General features: G+C 44.4%; 1 protein-coding gene across 4 annotated transcripts in view; it reads right to left on the bottom strand.

The window, feature by feature from the left end:
* PCDH15 (protocadherin related 15) overlaps positions 1-17,050 on the bottom strand; it is a 638,687-nt gene that overhangs the window by 108,991 nt on the left and 512,646 nt on the right. For all 4 annotated transcript variants that reach the window (XM_058421490.1, XM_040070932.2, XM_058421489.1 and 1 more), the window contains one exon: positions 12,021-12,114. In XM_058421490.1, the coding sequence (XP_058277473.1) occupies positions 12,021-12,114 (94 nt within the window). The remainder of the gene's footprint in view (positions 1-12,020; positions 12,115-17,050) is intronic.

The following is a 17,050-nucleotide window of genomic DNA, read 5'->3' on the forward strand; positions in this document are numbered from 1 at the left end:
GTATTTAATATAAAATGTCAACAAAATATGTCTGTGCTATGGAAATTTTCTCTCCCAATTAGAAAGGTGGAGAGGTGTTTGCTTGACTCACATCCCTTTTCTCTGCTCCCACAGACTGAGAGCTCCAGACCAAAACCCACATTGATGTATTTAATAAATTATTGTGTTCAACATATCAAATTTCAAATCAATTCATCCAACTCAGTGTCTTAAATCTTTCTTGTGCCTTCTGATACTTTGCATCAAACTCCTCTGAGGGAAATTTGGGCTCTCCGGACCACAGAGCCCTGGAGGGGCTGGAGCGTGTCCAGGGCAGGGAACGGAGCTGGGGAAGGGGCTGGAGCCCCAGGAGGGGCTGAGGGAGCTGGGAAAGGGGCTCAGCCTGGAGAAAAGGAGGCTCAGGGGGAACCTTGTGGCTCTGCACAACTCCCTGACAGGAGGGGACAGCCAGGGGGGGTCGGGCTCTGCTGCCAGGGAACAGGGACAGGACAAGGGGAAACGGCCTCAGGCTGTGCCAGGGGAGGCTCAGGTTGGACATGGGCAGGAATTTCTCCATGGAAAGGGTGCTCAGTCAAACATTGGCATAGCCTCAGAAGGGGAGTGGTGGAGTCTCCACTCCTGGAAGTGCTTAAAAAGCGAAAGGATGTGGCACTTTGCAGTCATGGTTTAGTCACAAGGTGGTGCCTGGTCACAGGCTGGACTTGATGACCTTGGAGGTCATTTCCAACCGTAGCAATTCCATGATTCCATTAAATGTTTATGACAAGACAGGCACAGCAATTAAACCATGGAGATGTGACCCCAGAAGAAGTCCCTTGATTCAGGAAGAACAAAGGTGTTTGAAAGTGGAACCTTGCAGGCTTCACAGAGGAAGCTGCAACCATCTTCCCTTAACAAAAACTCCAAAACAGCAAAATAAAGGAACAAAGGAAAAACCTAACCAAACAAAACCCCAACCAAAAAGTCTGAATGGAGACCTGCACCTTCTTGTGCTCTACTGGTGTTGGAATCAGGCTCTCCCCAGCTCCACATCCAGATGGTGTGGTTTCAGTGTCCCAAGAGCTCCCAGCATCTCCATAAAGTAACTCCTCACTACCTAAAAGTATCCAAAAATCCAGAGGATATTGAACCGAGCCAGCACAAGGTGCTCCCAGGCTGGCAGCTTCTGTTTATTGAGCCCCAATTATTTGCTACTTGTTCCTGAATCTGCCATTCCCACATTCCATTCCTAAAAGGAAAATGCACTTTCTGCCTTCTTGTCCATGTCAAAGCCACTCCACAGCTCTGCTGTGATGCACACTGAATGCAAATCAGCTTTTCCAAACGTAACTCCACTCCATGAAATTCAGGGAAATAAACACTCTCGCATTTAATAAACTGAGGCAACATGGTGTTAAATAAAAAAGGCTTAAGGCGAGAGTTCCCATTTGGAAAAGATTTCCTTTCATTCCAGATAATTTTCATGGGCTGTGGTTGATCATCTGCAGCATTTCTTCTCTTTGAGAGATTTCATAAGGAGAAAGATAGGGAGGAAGGAAAAGAAACATTTGGAATTTTTTCCCAACTCTTGCCTAAGGAATTTCAGTATTTTTCACATTCCTGCCCATTCTTTACTCATCTTAAGCACCCCCCTTGTCAGCCAACACACCCAGGCCAGTGCTCCACTTGTCACATTTAAATTTTTATTTCTGAATTTAAAAGGCAAGATTTTTGCAAAGAAATAATATTTCGCAAGGGAAAAAAACCCCACCTTATTCAGATGCCAAATAGTAGAATTAGTTTGGAAAATTTTGTCAGATGCTCCCCTCCCTAAACTTGCAAGTGCATTAAAGTAAGATTCTGTAAGAAGATCAACATTTCAAGTAATCCCTGTTTTTATAAGAGTAACAGTTTGGAAAATTATCAGATGCGAATGAAATTAAAATTCACTGTAATAAGACCAATATTTCATATAATCTTCCTTTTTTATTAACCACAATTTAGCAAATGACCAAAAGTGGATGAGATCACAAGAAGCATTCAAAGCAGACTCTGTGTTAGCAGCAACCTCCTGGGTTCTCTTCCTTAAAATCAGTAACAGCCTCTGAAACTGAGAAGGGAAATGGAAATACTCAAAATCTCCCTATTTCACCCGAACACAGGAAACGTTTGTCATCTCACTGTTATCTCAGCAATGCCCACCTCTGCCACAAAGTGGGACTCAACTGTGTTGTCCCTCACTAACACCTGAAAGTGCTGTGATCAAAGATTATTAACCAAAACCAACGTTTTTAGATCCCCATTAGATGGCTCCAAAGATTTGCTGAAGCTCCCAGCCTCAGATTGATGTGCTGTTCTGAAAAAGCCCTCATCTGAGAACCAGAATGAATTAGAAGGGCTTCTCCAGAACCGCAGCATGGAGCAGGATTGGGAACAACATCATCATCCCTGCTGGGAATCACCAAAGTCACCAGACACTAAATCCCACTGACTAAATAATCATTGACAGTGTTCAGGGATAAACCAGAACCTCTTTTCAGCCTGACACTGGATAAGAAAATACGGAAGGGTGGGCAGGCCCTGGCACAGGGTGCCCAGAGCAGCTGTGGCTGCCCCTGGATCCCTGGCAGTGTCCAAAGCCAGGTTGGACTTTGGGGCTTGGAGCAGCCTGGGATAGTGGAAGGTGTCCCTGTCATGGCAGGGGTGGCACTGGATGGGCTTTGAGGTCCTTTCCAACATTAACGGTGATTCCATGACTTTTATGTGAGCTCCCAGGGAACAATTCTTTCCCAATATCCCATCTATCCCTGCCCTCTGGCAGTGGGAAGCCATGCCCTGTGTCCAGGTCTTTGGAAAGAGTCTCTCTCCACCTTTCCTGGAAAGTGAATCCTTTCTTAAAAGATTGCTTAAAGAATTACAAAAAATTGCCGAAGTTTCTAGAGGATGCTAAAAGAGCCACAGAAACAACAACAACAAATTCTTCACAAGTATTTAAATACCACTAGATCTCTTAAAAGAAGTAGCTCCCTAAAATAATATGACACACCTAATTCACAACCAGTTTTCCAGGGATATTCCTCATGCAAATCCTACACAGGAAGGTCTGAAAACTGCTTTGGCTGGTAAAAAATGAGGCTTTTCTACAACAGAATCATCAGGCAGGGTTTGGGAAGGAATCCTAAAGCAATTCCTAGAAATTCAGCCAGGGAAAAAACACCTCAGCCTTGTATCAGGCATTTCCTATTCATTGCTGGAGAAACCCTACTTTCTTCTCTTTTATAATGAACATAAATAAAAGATCCACAGCAGCAATTTATATCCTTCGTAGGGGTCCTCAAATAGTTCTTAAAGAGATAATTCTTCCCTAAGCAGTAATTGTAAAATTTACATCGCCTGCACAAATCCTAAGGATGCCAGGCGCAGATAAATGTTATGGATGATAAATCTGAAGGAAATTCCACTTTATTCTTATTTTGTTTGTACCATGTCATTTAAATTGAAGCTGGGAATTGATGAGAGCATTCTATGCCTTGGAGAGGAAACATTCTTGCCTCTGCTGTTGGGCAAGTTTATTAATTCGGACAAACTCTAAGACAAACTTGTCATGTTGAGAGATAATTAGTTTGCAAATAATACAATTGGAGGCAAAGCTTTTATTTGATCAAAAAAGAAATGGTGAGTAGTGCTGCTGATCTCCATATCAAGATTTATTGCTATTCATCTCAAGAAAACTATTTTTGAATGGTGATAGAATTAACAATTCTATGATTCTATTTTCAGACCTTTCCTTCCGTGAGAAGTTTAAAAGAAGTATCTCTCCACCTCTCCAAGCTATAAAGATGAAATTACCAGCTGGACTGCAAAGAAATTTTAAAAGAGAAGACCCTGAGGTGAAAGGAAGGGTAATTCTGGACTGTGTCAATAATTACAATAATGAGAAAACATCCCAATGAGCCTGGAGACGAGACAAAGACAAAAACTGTCAGAACACCAAAGTAAAGCCCAAAGGGAAAGCTCCCAAAAGGAAAACCTCATAGATGGCAAAACATAACAGAAAATACGAATATTTCATGTAGAAAGGAAGAGAAAATCACGGATGTTGAAGGAACATCCTTAAGAGACATCCTTGTTTAGGTAGGAAAAGCCCTCTAAGACCAGCAAGTCCAACCTTTCCCCAGCACTACCAAGGCCACCCTGACCAATGTCCCCAGGTGCCACATCCACATGGCTTTGAACACCTCCAGCCATGGGCACTGCAAACCTCCCTGGGCAGCCCCTGCCAAGGCCTGAGCACCCTTTCCATGGAGAAATTCCTGCCCATGTCCAACCTGAGCCTCCTCTGGCCCAGCCTGAGGCCATTTCCCCTTGTCCTGTCCCTGTTCCCTGGCAGCAGAGCCCGACCCCCCCTGGCTGTCCCCTCCTGTCAGGAGTTGTGCAGAGCCACAAGTTCTCCCCTCAAGTTCCTCTTAATGGGAACTTCTTTATTTGTAGTGCTTATTTAGGAATTACAGTCTGCTCCAAATCTTGGATTGAAAACTGGGGTCAATCTATTGCTTTATGAGAATTCCTTAATTCAATCCTTCCCTTTCTGCACACGAAATCAAAGCCTTTATAGGGAATGTTACCCATGATAAGCCACACGAGCGCTCTAAGTTTGGGAGGCTCCTAAAGCTTGCTGTAATAAAAGAGCTGCTGCTGGAAGAAAAGCCTTCTCTCCAAGAGGAGGAAATCTGTCTGGAGAAACTCCTCTTGCGCAAACTGGAATTCACAGATCAGCCGGAATTTGTAAGGATTTCTTATACAAAATACAGAACTTGTCAGGAAAACAGCAACAGGCAGTGGCTCTAATTACAGCTTGGAAAGATAATAATTTGAGGAGAAGTTCTTTCAAGGATAAGATCAAATTATGGATCTGTGCATATTGTTCCCTCTCATATAATTAGGAATATTCCCTCTAGCTTCCTTCTTGCTGGATAATGGAACTCGTGTGGACTAGAGACAGGAGTAACAGAAACAGTTACAGTTCCAAGGAGTAACAGAAAATTTACAGCAATTAATAAATTCTCTGTGTGCTACTCAAGAAGTAAATCTTTGTTTAAATTACCTTGATTCAGGGCTGTTTGCTCTAAGGAAGGGAATTAATTCAAGTGTCATGGGAGACAGAGGCTTGGAAGTATGAATGATCTTTTTAAGATGGCCAAAATCCCTAAATCTAGACTTTCAGGATTAAACACAAAGCACAAAATCACAGGATCATGGAATGGTTTGGGTTGGAAGGGACCTCAAAGCCCATCCAACACCTTCCACTATCCCAGGCTGCACCGAGCCCTGTCCAACCTGGCTTTGGACACTGCCAGGGATCCAGGGGCAGCCACAGCTGCTCTGGGCACCCTGTGCCAGGGCCTGCCTACCCTCCCAGGGAAGGAGTTGAGGTTTCTTTAGATTCCCTCAGCTCCCTGTGGTTCCCACTACTTTTCAACTGCTGCTTCCTATGACCTTCAAGGATCAGCAGAGTTCTGCATCCAGTTTGATCCCTGCCCTCAGTGCCCAGAGCACTGGGCTCACTCTCAGATGCCTTTCCTGTCTCCTCAGGGAATGTGGCCCCAAACCAGTCCTGGCCTGTGCAAAGCTTAAATGTTGTGGTTTTTTTTTTTTTTTTCCTGAAGTTTTCATTGCAGAAGGAATGGGCATAGATCAAAGGGATAGATCTTGGATTCATGGCTTTCAGAGAAAGCCTCCCAGAGCCAGGTCACCTCTGATCTTCCCTCTCTGGTGAATCTTGGGATATGCCCTGAACAGCTGGATGGATGACAGCTTCTTCTGGACTTCCAATGGAGTTTGGTGGCCTGATGGCTGAGTCTTCTAAGACAAAAATCTGAACCCTGCCAGTAATTTCTGAGTACCCCCAAGTGACCATGACCACAACACAGCCTGGTGCTCCTTCATATGTGATAAAAAGGGGGGTTGGAGCTGGAGGTTGGGAACATCCCCTGGATGAGTGATAACTTTTAAGAACACTTAATTCCTAATTCCCAAATCAATTTATAAACTAGGCACTGAGCTGCTCTGCTTTGCCAGGCAGAAAATCCCATTTCTGCAGTGCTGGATGAATATTTTCAGGATGAGACATTAGTATTCAGAGGTTGGAATTCCCCTTTTCACACAAGACACACTAAGACAACACAACGGAGGTGCTGTTTCATCTCTCTAAATCAACTGACACACACAAGCCAAAAATCAAGAGCACAGAAGGCTTTTTCTTTCTTCTGACAAAAGCCACATGAGTTTATTTCAAACTTATCACTCTGAAAGGTGAAGAGAGGAATTCTTGCCTTGGAATTACATCCAAACACACCCCAATTTGTGAACACAGCTTGAGCTTGGAATGTGTTTTCTTCCTTCACATGCCACTTTGCCCATCTACAGCTCAAAGCCCACTACTAGGGAAATAAAAGCATTTCCCTGCCTGCTAAATTAACGCAGCCTTAATTGTTTGTTGTGTCGGACTGTCAACAGTGACAAGTTGCATTTTCCCGGGAAAACCCACAAGCCTGTCAGTGCTCCAGGTCATAACACAGAACAACAATAATTTGGGAAGCACAGCTGAGCATTTTAAGCAACCAGGAGCATTCCAGGGAAGAGTAACGGGAAGGAGGCAGCCAGGCCATCCCACTCCATGGACAGCCATGGTGCTGGGTGAGGGCATATGACTAATGAGGGCTCATGACTCATTTTGATGGAATCAGCAGCCCCCCAAAGTCAAACAGTGTCACCATGACTGTCACCACAGCACATGAATCAGTTAAATCAGCCTTGGGGCTTAGAAAAGAGAAACCTCAGTTACTCCGTGCCACAGCAGCCCTGTCAAACCTTTCTTAGGCCTTTTGGTGATGACACAGAAAAAGGAGCAAGAAAAACATCCAAAAATCTTAACCACCCCAAAAAATTCAGGTGTGTGGGATCACATGCAGACTTTCCAAATGCAAAAATGAGCTCAACAGACTTCACAGATGATGACGGGGGTCAGATATAGATTTCTCTAAAGAATATCAGGGATCAAAAGGAGAGCCAAAACCACATTGTATCCTTGTACTACTCCAAAGGATTTCAGGGCAGGCACAGAGCACTGGCCTGTGCTGGTGGCAACTGTGGAGGAACGAGGTCCAAGATGAAGAATCCAGAAGCTGGTGGGTTCGGAAAGGAAATAGGTGTCTTCTCCAGGTATGAGAGGAAATGACCTTGAGCTGTGCCAGGGGATGTTTAGCTTGGATATTAAGGAAAACTTCTTCACCAAAAGCATTGTGAAATACTGGACCAGCTTCTCAGGAAGGGGTGGAGTGCTCGCCCCTGGAAGTGTTCAAGACACACGGCACTTGAGGACATGGTAGTGGTGGAGCTGGTTGATGGCTGGATTTGAGGATCTCAGAGGTCTTTTCCAACTTTAAGGATTCTGTGACATTCCTAACTATGGGAAAGGCATCCAGAGGAAATGCTGCTCCTCAAAAGTGTGAGGCTGGGGCTGCTGGACCCCAAGCAGAACCACAAGCTCGGCTGGGAAGTGTCCTGCTGTCCTCCAAACTCCTGGAGATACCAGAATGGGAAGAAAAATCTGTTTTAATGTGTCTCCCTGGGCCAAGGAAGATCCCATCAGGGCTGGAGATACCTGAGCCTTGCTTAGCTCCATGGAGAAAAACATCCCTGGTTTTATGAGATCAAGAGAGTCATCACATTGAGACAGAAAGCTTTCAAAGCAGTCTGGGATAAATTTCTTCCTGAAAGCATCAACAACTTTCAAGCATAGCAACCTTTCCCAGCTGAGGTATTCCAGGATTTCATATACTATTATTTAAAAATTCATGAGCAGAAGTTTTGCCCCTTTGCTTTCATGTCATAACAGCTAAAACCCTTTGTTCACACAGAGTTTGACTAGGACGTATTGTGGATATTGAAATTCTGGAGTGTTGGTCCCAGTTTCTGAACCAATATCACTGGGTGAAGTTACAAACACTGAACTTACTGAGTATGAAAGACCAATACAAATGTTGCCCCTTTTTCCACTCTGTGAAGGCTTTTTGGGCATGTTTATGCTCGAAAGGTATGGATTAAATATCCACATTTAAACTGTCAGTGCCTGAGGGGAACATCAGCTCCTGAGATCCTGTGCAACTGGAAATTATCTGGGGATCCTAGGAGCGTTGTTCACAAAACCAAAAGCCATAAAAGCTTACAAATGCTGATTATCCATGTCATAACTGAGGGGGAAAGTTCTCCTGGACTGGGTTTGTGTGGCAAGGTTCTGCTAGTGAGGGGTTATAGGGTGGATTCTCTGAGCTGCTGGAAGTTCCAACGGTGCTGGCTCTGGGGAATCCAGGATAAACCTGCTGCTGACCAAGGAACAGATGGTGGTGATTGATGCCCCTGGGATAACTGATCTGAGATGGAAAATTGTTATTGTGCAGTTGTACTTGTGGCCAGAGAAGAGTGGAGTGAGACCATGGGACAGGAGCAGCTCTGCAGACACCCAGGGCAGGGAGGGAAGGGAGGCAGGAGCTGCTCCAGGCACCGGAGCTGAGATTCCATGGGGAAGTCCATGGGGAGGCAGCTGTGCCCCTGCAGCCTGTGGAGGCTGCAGAGATCCACCTGCAGCTCCTGCAGGAGCCTCCACCAGAGCACAGGGATGCTGAGGGAGGTGGGAAGCTCATGCTGGAGCAGGGACTTGTGGATCCACAGAGAGAGAAGCCCATGCTGGAGCAGGATTGCTGACAGCACTTGAGACCTATGGGGGACCCACACTGGAGCAGCCTTTTCCTGAAGCACTGACCCCATGGAAGTGGATCCACATGGGAGCAGTTCACAAAGAGCTACAGCTCGTGGGATGGACTCACACTGGAGCAGCTCATGGAGAACTGTCTCCTGTGGGATGGAGCCCATGCTGGAGCAGGGGAAGGACTCCCACTCCTCTCTCTGAGGAAGAAGCAGCAGCACAAACAACACAACCCCCCATTCCTGTCTCCTGGTGCCACTGGAGGGGAGGAGTGAGAGCCCAGGAAGGAGGGAGGGGTGGTGGGAAGATGTTCTTGAGATTAAGATTACTCTGCTCTGATTTTGTGGGTAATAAAACCAATGGGTTTCCCCAAGTTGTTTGGCCCATGACAATATTTGGTGAGGGATCTCTCCCTGTCCTTATCTCAACTCCTGAGTCTTTCCTTATATTTTTCTTTCCTGTCCAGCTGAGGAGGGCAGGGATAGAGCAGGGTCAAGCCACCACATCTCATTAAAAAAAACCCCACAACAATAACAACAAAACCCCCTCACACCAGTAAAGTCTTTTTCCTCTGCATGCCTTTCAAATCTTAAAGAAACCCCAATCAAATACAGGAAATAAAATTCAAAAGCTGACTTTAAGTAGGTTTGACTCTAATAGCTGGTTTCATGTTGGATGGAAAGGGATCAGGCTGGATATGTTACCAGCTAAAATATGTTAATGGGATTTAAATGACATTGTACCTGCCTGGGGAATTAATTTTGGGATTTTAGGCAAACTGCAACAAGGCATCTGGTGACATCACCACTTTTCTGTAGGCACTAATGGAACTGTTCACAAAAAGCAGAGCTGGATGACAAACTGCAGGTGAATGAGCTGGGGGAGCAGCGGTTTTCTAATTGTAGAAATATTTATCATTTTGTTTTCTTCCCAAAAAGATACTGTTACTTCCTGAATAAAACTAGTTCAAAAGCAAAATTCCTCCATGAAATGGCAGGAATCCCGCTTGGACCAAGGATCTGTGTCCTCAGAAGGGTTTGGCATGGTCCCAGCCGGGAACATTGGGTGAGTCCTGACCCTCCTCCAGCAGGGGCCTGTCAAACAGCAGGGAGCACATCCAGAAGAGCTGCAAATCGAGGAAATTGTGCAAAGACACAAGGAAGCCTGGCGAATCAGTCACACCCACTGATTCCTGGCATGGAAAAGGCTTGGAGATTTAATGGCTTGGTTGAGCTGCCTTGTTTCATCCATTTGTTTGTAAAACAAAAGCCAGGGAGCTTATCCAGCCTTTTTTGCAGTCCTGGCAAGCCCAGCTCTTAACCTTTTCCAGCTGCTGGCACCAGAAGCTTTGGTCAACAGAGTGCTACTGCACTGGACAATCCTAAGAAGAAAGGTGCCCCAACACTGACAGAAAATACGAACTGCAGAAAAAACCAAGCAGGCAGGTAAGGAACAGTGACAAAAACCCCAAACCAGGCAGAGGGAACATGCTCAAGCTACAGAGCGCGCCCACGTTTCATCCTGAGAACAGTGCCCACGCACCTGCAGCTGCAAAAGTCCAGGGGAAAAAATTTGGTATGAAACCGTGTAGAGTTGTGGAACCAAGAAGGCTGGAAAAGATCTCCAGGATTATCAAATCTGATCTGTGACTGAGCCTCATGCCAGAGCACCGAGTGCCACGTCCAGGCTTTCCTTGGACACCTCCAGGTGTGGGGACTCCAAACCTCTCTGCCAGAGGGATTGAGGGAGGAGAGGAGATAATGAGATAGCAATGGAGGGATTTCTGAAAGTGGATTTTGCTGTTACAGCAAGGAACAAGAACCTCAAGAGGTGTTCAACAGCACAGTCCAGGGATAACTCTAAAGGAGCCCTCCACGGTTTATTTTGGGTGGTTTTTCCAGAGCTGAGCTCCAAACACCATCTCTCAGCTCACATACAACTGCTTTCTGCTAAGCACTGTGCTATGATTAACAGGATTTCCTTCCAAAACCCCAACTATCAGCTTCAGAATGTTAGAATTAATCTGCTGGCCACTTAATCCCTGGGCAAAGCGAATGAATCTCTCTCCAGATGAAAGGAAGAGGAAGAAGCTTTTCAGTCCCCCTTTTTTTTTACAGACAGTATTTCAGGAGCACAACACAGCCTGAACCAACTTGCAGGTCTTTCATTTACATCTTCAGATTTCTCTGGAAGATTGAGATCAAAACCACTGAACTCACAGCCGTGAGAACAGTTCATGAAGAACAAACCCACAAGTTTTAAGAGGAACTACCACAAAAACTGCATCCAGATTTTTCATGGAAAAGGTGGAGACTGTTATAATTACTCCTTGTTGCCACTAAATTGTATAAAGGCTTCCTTGATATTTCCATGTGTGTGCGTAAATTCTGAGTAAACCTTGAGCAGGAAGGCAAAGCTTGTAAGGTGAAGAAACTAAAAAGAACACGAGATAGAAAAAATAAACAAGATTTTCTTCTGCCACAATGAGTACAGGTCCAAATCCCAGAATTTTCATGATCACTCTGTGGCAATGTGTCAGAGATGTCCCTGTTTCAATCTCAAATCCTTCAAGAACAGCTCAGATAATGCGTTCTTGTTATTTATTAAGTATGAGAGATATTATTTTGGATCTGCCCTTATACATGAGGTCAGACGCACAGAGATGCGTCTATTATTCCACCTGCGCTATTATTCCATGGCAGAGCTGCTGCATTCCCAGGTACCTCGCACAATCCAGCTGCAAACTTTCAGGAAAAATAATTCCATTGCCTCTGCTTGATCAATAAACACATATCCTTAAACAGTCCCCCATTTTATAATATGAAAATTGAAAAACAAAAGTTATATTAGACACAAGTGTGAGCAGCTGTTGGTGGGGCTGGTTGAGGGGGGTCACAGACTGGTGCAAACATGGAAGAGTTGGAGGTAGCTCCTGATAAAAATTTGCTATTTTTGAAAGAGAAGTGCGATTTTTCCAGAGAGCTGGACAACCAGTTGAGGAAAAGGGCTGGATAAAGTACAAATCACTAATACAGCTTCCACATCCGGGAGAAGGGAAGAAGAGGAGCAGACATCGAATAGCACAGAGAAGAAATAGAAGATGAACATCTGCAAACACACAAACCCTTGGCTGTTGAAGAACAACACAAAGCGGCAGCAAAATCCCTTTGTCCCCAGTGAAAGGCAGAGACGCGACAGGTTTGGTCGAGGGCCACGGAACACACGCGGTGGGACCAGGATGAGGTGGCCGGCGCTGCCCAGCCCCCAGGACACTCACCCCGTCGGGTCTGCCGTCCGAGGCCGTGACGATGAGGATGTAGCGGTCAGTGCTCTCTCTGTCCAGGGGCTTTCCCAAGGCCAGCAGGCCAGAGCTGGGAACGAAACAAAACCAGGACACGTTAGCAGGGCAGCTGGGAGAGGTCTGTGAGCACCTCGGCTCCACCACCTTGCTGGCACCAAGGATCCTCTTTGTGGGTGAAGGCCAAGAAAAACCATGAGCCGATTCCTAATGCCCTCCACTTGGATACAGGAATAATCCTGGATTTAAAGCTGCTAAGACTACAAATCTAGAGCTCCACTGAACACAGCACCCTGATTTGTTCCTGCTGCACTTTAGCTATTTATTTAATTATCAAAACACCTTTATTTAGTATTTTCACTATTAATGCTGCAATAAATGAGGAGAGAAAAGGACAAGCAGAGGATTAATCACTGAGGAGTCCTGACCCTCAGCAGGGCTGAGCAGGAAACTCTGGGAACACAAAACACACAGACTTCAGCGTGAATCTCCTCAGGGGAGAGGCTACTAGGGAAAGCTGTAACTTCAGAGACCTGCAAGCATCCCCTAATAATTAGATATTGCTGCAGGCACAAGGGTGGTGGAAAACAAATCCCAGAGTGGTTTGGGCTGGGAGGGACCTTAAGGCACATCCAGTACCCTCCAAGGCCCATCCAGCCTGGCTTTGGACACTTGCAGGGAATTAGGATCTTGTTATTATTGAAGCCCATTTTAGAAAGACAACAAAAGAAGGGTTAATTGGAAGCGACATAAAATAATGTTTGAAAGCATTGCAAATTGCTGACAAATGAAATAATTAGGATTTTCCCTCTGCTCTAATTCCCTCCTGCAGATGTCTGGAAGCCACCCAGAGGGACAAGACCCCAACACAGACTCATTACTTTTATGTTAGGAAGGATTAGGAAGGCACAGTATAGACAATCCTGCCTAAGGAAGCTCAACGCTCCTTAACTGAGCTGGCACCAGGGCCCTGAGCTGTCCCAAAGCTCCACATTTCAACTCCATGATCTCCAGATGCCTGCTGCAACCTGGGCAAGGTTGTGACCAAGTGACGACACCTCTCCTAAATCCACAGCGTATTTAGCAACTATGGATCCAGGGTGACACCCGTCCCAGGCAGCTTCTCCCATGGAATTCCACCAAATATCTTAAGAAACATGTAACACCACAAGTTTTTGCAGCCCAAACTCCGCACCAGCTGGGATTTGGAGATCCTGTGATTTCCCATATGCTATTCCATTGCCAATAGACAGATCAGACACAAGCGGTGGTCAGGCCAGGCTCTAAATTTTGTTTGCTGTACCCACATTTGATGTCTAGGACCAAAAGCATGAACAATGACTTGTGCAGAGGTTCTATTGAAACAGAAAATCCAAACCAAAGCACAGATTCCCACCAAACCAGGAAGTCTCTCTGGCTGGAGAGTTTTCTCCAGTCTTCTCTGTATTTCTCCAGAACACTTGGATGTGTTATACCTGGACCTAATCATGGGGTTTTTTTCCCCCTAAATTACAAATTTATGCAGGGTTTTTTCTCTAATTTCCTACTCTCAGAGAAGATCTCAGCAAACTGGTTCCAAGCCAAGACTTTTTCCAACAGAAACAAATCCCAACACTTCCTGGGAAGCTGTTCCTTCCAACAAATACGACAGAAATTGCTAGAAACTGGGAGTGGGAGCACAATTCTGCTCTAGGATTGAAAGGTTGGTAGGGAAAATGATACCACAAGCATATTTCAGGAGATGCTCCAGTCAATCTGCCCCATGGTTATCCAATGAAATCTTGGGTTTGTGTCCTGTCGAGCTTCCTTCAAAAAGGAAAATTTTCATTGAATCTAAAATACTTCCCTGGAAGTTGGTAAAAACCAGGAGTAAATGAGTTTTGTGTATGGTTTTTAACCCACTAAATATGGAGCTGACATGTCTTGGATCCTGGAGAGAGGAGAATGGAACCTCCTGCATCCTCCTCCTTCCTCCAGAGTGGGATTCCAGATGCTGAGGAGTCCCCATCCAGGGGAAATGATGCTCCAAAGGGAAGGGGCAAAGTGCAACACCATAAAAAGGGATAGACATGAGAGAGTTTCTGCATATATTTATATATTCTAATTATATAGACACATATTATTATTTAAAATATATATTTATATGCATTTTAAATAGTGCAACTTATTTTTATCGATATATTGATATATTTTATATAACCACATATTATTTAAGATGTATCTCTAATTATTATGTATATTATATTATTATCTATAGCTATAGTTATAAATTTAACAGCTGTGTATCATTAATCCATAAATGTGTATGGATATTTATATGAATATCCACAGACAAATGTTAAAATTGCATATATTGCATATGGACATGATCCATAATTTATACCTACCAGTATGCACATATTAAATCATATTACATTTGCAATTTCAGTTATTTGATTAAAGCCATAATTGGGTTACTAATACCTATTTGATTATTAAGACTTTAATTAAGGCTAAGGAAAATTCTTAGTTTAACAGACAGATATGGCCCACAAGAAGGCAAGACAATCAGCCATAACATATAATCAGGTGACTATAAATAAACTTTATTAATACATTAAATATTATTAAATTAACATAGGTATCAAATTAAATTAATTATGTTATATAAAAATACCTATTTTTCAACATTTGTTCAAATCACTGCAAGAAAATACAAACAAAAGTAATTTAGGGGGAAGGAAGAGTAAATAAAACATAAAAGATTTAAGTGGTACATTATTAATTTAAAAAATACATTAAATTGGAGCTGAGAATAGAACATTGACATCCAACATGGCCATGCATGAATCCATGTGCACTTCTCCAATTTTTTCTACCATATCCCCTTTTATATTTCCTTCCTACCCCTGGAAAAATTACACTTCACTGTCTGTTTCAATAGATGAACATTATTCAAAAGACAGTTAAAATTATAAATAACCTAAATAATAAATACCCTAAATTCTACATCCTAAATTATCAATACTCTGTGCTTTTCCCCAGGATTCCGACTCCTTTAACACTCCAGCTTTCCAGCCTCACTCTTTCCAGGCAACACAAGGAGGCAGGGAATTGCCAGAGGTGGTGCTCAAGGTTCCAGAGCCGCAGAAGGGAGAACAAAACCATGTCCCAACCTTCAGACTGAGGAGGAAAAACACGGAGTAGGGAGATGCAGAAGTGGGAGTGTCCAGTCCTCGTGCTGCCAGGCAGGAATTACACTGGAGTTAACTGCATGCTCCAGGAAGGAAAACAAGAATCCAGAAAGAGGGAGAGAGAATCCTGGTCACGGGCTCTGCCTCGGCCTTCAAGCATCCAAAACTGAGATAAATTCCTGCAGCCCTACACCACTCACATTAAAGATGTTTTATTTAATACTAATCCTCCTTTAATTGATCAACATACTTCAGTATCCAGGAAAAAGAAGGCAAAAGGCTGAAGGAAACTGGGCACAAAGCCTTTTCCAAAGGAACAGGAAGGGGAAAACACTCCAAGGAACCGAGCACTGAACCCCAAATGTGCTCAGATTTGTGGGGGTTGTGAGGCTGGGGGGAGTCAGACCTCCCAGGGGATGGAGGGATGGAGCAGGAATGCCAGCTGGGAATTCATTCGCACGCCACCTTTAACTGCTTGGTTTCTGGGAATGGCCACCCTGCTCACATCCTAAGTTGGACAACACATGGATCCAGATTCCAGAGGATCTTCCTGCCAGGAGCTGGGCTGGATCTCCACAGGTTTTTTTAAGCCTCTCTGGAGTGCAGAACTGACAGGAATTTAATGGTGCGGTGTGAAGGGTGCTGTGATCACTGAGTGACCGCTCTGCAGTATCTCTTGTGTAGCCAGCTGGGATTGTTCAAGTCAAAATCCAAAAAGGGTGCTTTCCTACCACTGGAACTCCCTTTGGAGCATCTCTCATGTAACCAGGATGGATTATTCCCCTTCTAAATCAACGCATCCTTCTTTACTACCACTGCAACCCCTCTTTGGGGCGCCTCTCATGTCGCTCTTGTAGATTACCCAAGTCCTAAAGGTGCCAGAGGAAGTCAGGGCTGAGCTTCTCCGTGTTAAGGAAAGGGTTGCTTGCATCACTCAGACGGGAGTCCCTACCAGACTCCAACCCCAAACCACGGATAACGCCAGCAGCCCAACATCAATCCCTGCCCTGGCCACTCCAGCGAGGGGACGTGTCCCCTCTCCAAGGTGTCCCTTCCCTCACCCGCCAAGTCTTTATCAATCCTGGTGGATGAGAGCACCAGCACCTCCTGGCATCTTCCAGGCTTCATTCCCACTGTTTCCTGAAGGATCTGATTCTCCGTGAATGGGAAATTTATCATCCACAGCTCCCTCAGAACATACAAACCTGTCTCAGGACGTTTGGGTATTTAGGCTCACAATCTTTCCCTCACATCAAATTAGAACTATTTTGCAGCAGGAATTAATAAGCCCCAGATTACTTCTCTCCCATTATTTATTGTGGGAAGCCAGCTCACCACCCTCCCTTCCTCCAGCAAGGAAAAGGATACTTTGGATTGCAACTAATAATTAATAACAGGCAAATTAATAGCTAATAATAGATAAAATAAAGGGTGGAATAAACCACAGACCAATTTGCTGCTTATATTTCATACCAAACTCTCTATTTCTCACTCTATTTAAGCTAGAATTCAATTTAAGGAAAATACAGTTCTTAAACAATGCTCAAAAGGCTTTTCACTACAGGCTAAACCATAAGAGGTCAGGAAATTAAAGCAAAAAATTGTCCCAGTCATTGGTCAGGAGCTGACAGGTAAAAGGGTTTTAATTAATCCCTGGCCACTCTTTTAAATAGAATCTTTCCACCTCAGCGAGTTTCCCCTACCTAAAGTGTTTAAAATAAATAAACAGTGGCCAGTGACAAATCCCAGAGTGGAACCTGGCTCACAGAGCTCTGGCTAATGGCTGACAGCCCCTCCAAGGAGCAGCTGAAGGTCTGAGCACAACCCTCTTCTCTC

The sequence above is a fragment of the Hirundo rustica genome, chromosome 8, assembly GCF_015227805.2.
Source record: "Hirundo rustica isolate bHirRus1 chromosome 8, bHirRus1.pri.v3, whole genome shotgun sequence".
In the NCBI taxonomy this organism is placed as follows: Eukaryota; Metazoa; Chordata; class Aves; order Passeriformes; family Hirundinidae; genus Hirundo; species Hirundo rustica.